A 2,500-nucleotide genomic window follows, 5' to 3' on the forward strand; every position below is an offset into this window, starting at 1 on the left:
AAAAACTGTACAAAAACAGTTAAGTAGTTTAGTGTACAAGTACTGAGGTATATATATTTTGCTTAAAAACACCAGAAAACACCTTGATTACAATTATTCACACCCCTAACCATTCTTTTTAAATACAATCCAACAAAAACAAATCGTCATAAATATAAAACGTATTGTGAAGTTCACGGGAAGGGCCAGTGGTTTCCTGTTTCCCTAGGAAATAAAAAAGAGGGAGCTCATGTTTGAAATGCTGTGGGGGCGCCCCTGTAGCTCACCGGGTAAGGTGCGCCCCATATGAAGGCTAGTCCTTCGCGTGGCGGACCCGGGTTCGATTCCCGGCTTGGGTCCTGTGCCGCATGTCCTCCTCTCTCTCCCACGTTTCCTGTCTCTCTACACTGTCCTATAACATTAAAGCCCTAAAAAATATCTTTAATAAAAAAAAAATGTTTGAAATGCTGTGGTCAGCCATCATCATGGTGAAAGACAGAGAAGGTTATTGATCTCTACACATCAGGAGATGACTACACAAAATCCATACACATTTAAAGATACTGCTTTCCACTGTTGTGTTGTGTCAATTATTAGCACATTTACGGTAACTGGATCAGTGCTTAACCTGCCAGGTAGAGGATGCAAATCTATCTTGCCCCCATATGTCATGAGACAGGTGGTTCCAGAGGCAACAAGTAGTCCAAGAGGCACCGTTCAAGATCTCCAAAACAACCTGGGCTGAGTTTCCCAGAGGCATCGTAGCGCTACGATGAACGCCGTAGCTTACGATGATCGTAGCGCTACGATGCCTCTGGGAAACTCAGCCCTGATATCTAACGAGCTTCTAGGTCGTCCTCGGACCGATCCTCCAACCACGTTTCATCTTGATCCTGTGAGATCTGGACCAGTCTCTTCCCTCTGGATGGTTGGTTCTCTCTCAAGTGAGGGTCGCTAGCGCGCCCTATCCGGATTAGTATCATTCGGTTGTACATCTTTGCAGTTATACAAGTCAGACTGATGCCATGGCAGTTGTCTGGTTTTGAGAGATCTCCAGATTTAGGCGCTGGGATGATGTTAGAGAGACCACATACCAGGCTGGCTGTTTTTCATCAGAGCGATGTTGCAAATCTCCAGGATGATGTCATGAAGATGGCAGTTCTTAACGACCTCTGGGGGAATGGCGTCAGGCCCTGCACTTTTCCCCTGCTTCAGAGTGGATTTAAAGTCGCACTGAAATGAAAAAAGCATTCTGTCCCATTTTGGTTCACATAATTGGTCATAGTGTTCACCTATTCAACGATGTATGCCAAAAAAAATACAAATTCTACTTTTGTTGTAATCTTATATCAAAGAATATAATTTCTTACTTCCTGGAGAACGGTAGGTCACGTGCAATGACGACAACAGGTACCTTAGATTTAAGGCCAATAATCTCACAACATCCACCCGTCAATCAACGCTATCCTTCTATCGAATCTGTCTAAAGTTCTTAAAACCCGTCCACTTGTCAATGTTCCAATCAAATTCCTCTAAACATATGTCCCACCCTCATAGCTTGTTTGCGTGGGAAATACGTCAAACTACGGAAGTTAGATGATCTCAAACGTCCGTTTCAGTCCCTTTAACTCCCTGACTTTAAAGGGACCATGGTCAATATTGGGGTTTGTGAGGACTGCAGGTATCTCTTCTTGAGCTCCATCCACGGTCAGGTGTGCGCCGAGGAGATACCAGAAGTGAACCAGGAGGTCTCTTTATCTTCCAGGCTGTGGGCAGCAACCTGTCCCTTCTTTGAGCTGACTCCTCAAATATTATACAAATATAGAAGCGTAACTTGAACGCAGTAAACAGTAACTCCACGCTGTATATTTATCTGCCCAGGGACTGCGGGTGGAAATTAGATTGTTTTAGCTATAACCTTGTACAGTGCATCTCTCCCTATTCTATAGGGTAAATGTCTACTGTACCTTGTCCCTGTCTTAAACATCAATACAAATCAATCAATGCAGCAAAACAAAGGCAGAGTGGTCTACCGTATCTCAAATCAAATGTTCAAGAGTGCCGAGAAGCCATGGTTAAGAACCGTTACTGAAGTTACGTTCTTCTGCTTTAGCTTCTGTAGCACTTTTGGAAGTTACGGTAAAGTAAAAAAAAAAAAAAAACACAATTGACTCAAGATACTTGTCCACATGATAAAGTAGATGCTTAATGTCCCAAAAATGACAAAAATGAAGTTACGGTCTTTTGGCTTTGTAGGGCAGTATACAGTAATGCTGTAGGGGGTCTTCAAGTGTTTCCCTTGACTATATTCTATAAGTCTAATATTATATATGACAGACAGCTCCACATCACTAAGGCTGACTCCCATCACAGACACAAGTAACATACAGTGTTTGGCTCAAATAAAGACAATTCTAATCTTCTGATTGTTCTTGTCTGTTACTTGTTGTCCGTCCTCAGCTCTAAGCCGTCTCTCATAGAATACCTCAGCTATAACCTCAACTTCCTCAGTATCCTGGTG

General features: G+C 42.8%; 1 protein-coding gene across 1 annotated transcript in view; it reads left to right on the forward strand.

The window, feature by feature from the left end:
• The window catches only part of mboat1 (membrane bound O-acyltransferase domain containing 1), a gene marked incomplete at both ends in the record, with an annotated part of 11,507 nt that overhangs the window by 4,686 nt on the left and 4,321 nt on the right, over positions 1–2,500 (forward strand). The window contains one exon of the mRNA XM_084441953.1: positions 2,440–2,500. This exon is cut by the window's right edge and continues 138 nt beyond it. Within this exon, the coding sequence (XP_084298079.1) occupies positions 2,440–2,500 (61 nt within the window). The remainder of the gene's footprint in view (positions 1–2,439) is intronic.

Source organism: Borostomias antarcticus, assembly GCF_949987555.1.
Source record: "Borostomias antarcticus genome assembly, chromosome: 8".
NCBI lineage: Eukaryota > Metazoa > Chordata > Actinopteri > Stomiiformes > Stomiidae > Borostomias > Borostomias antarcticus.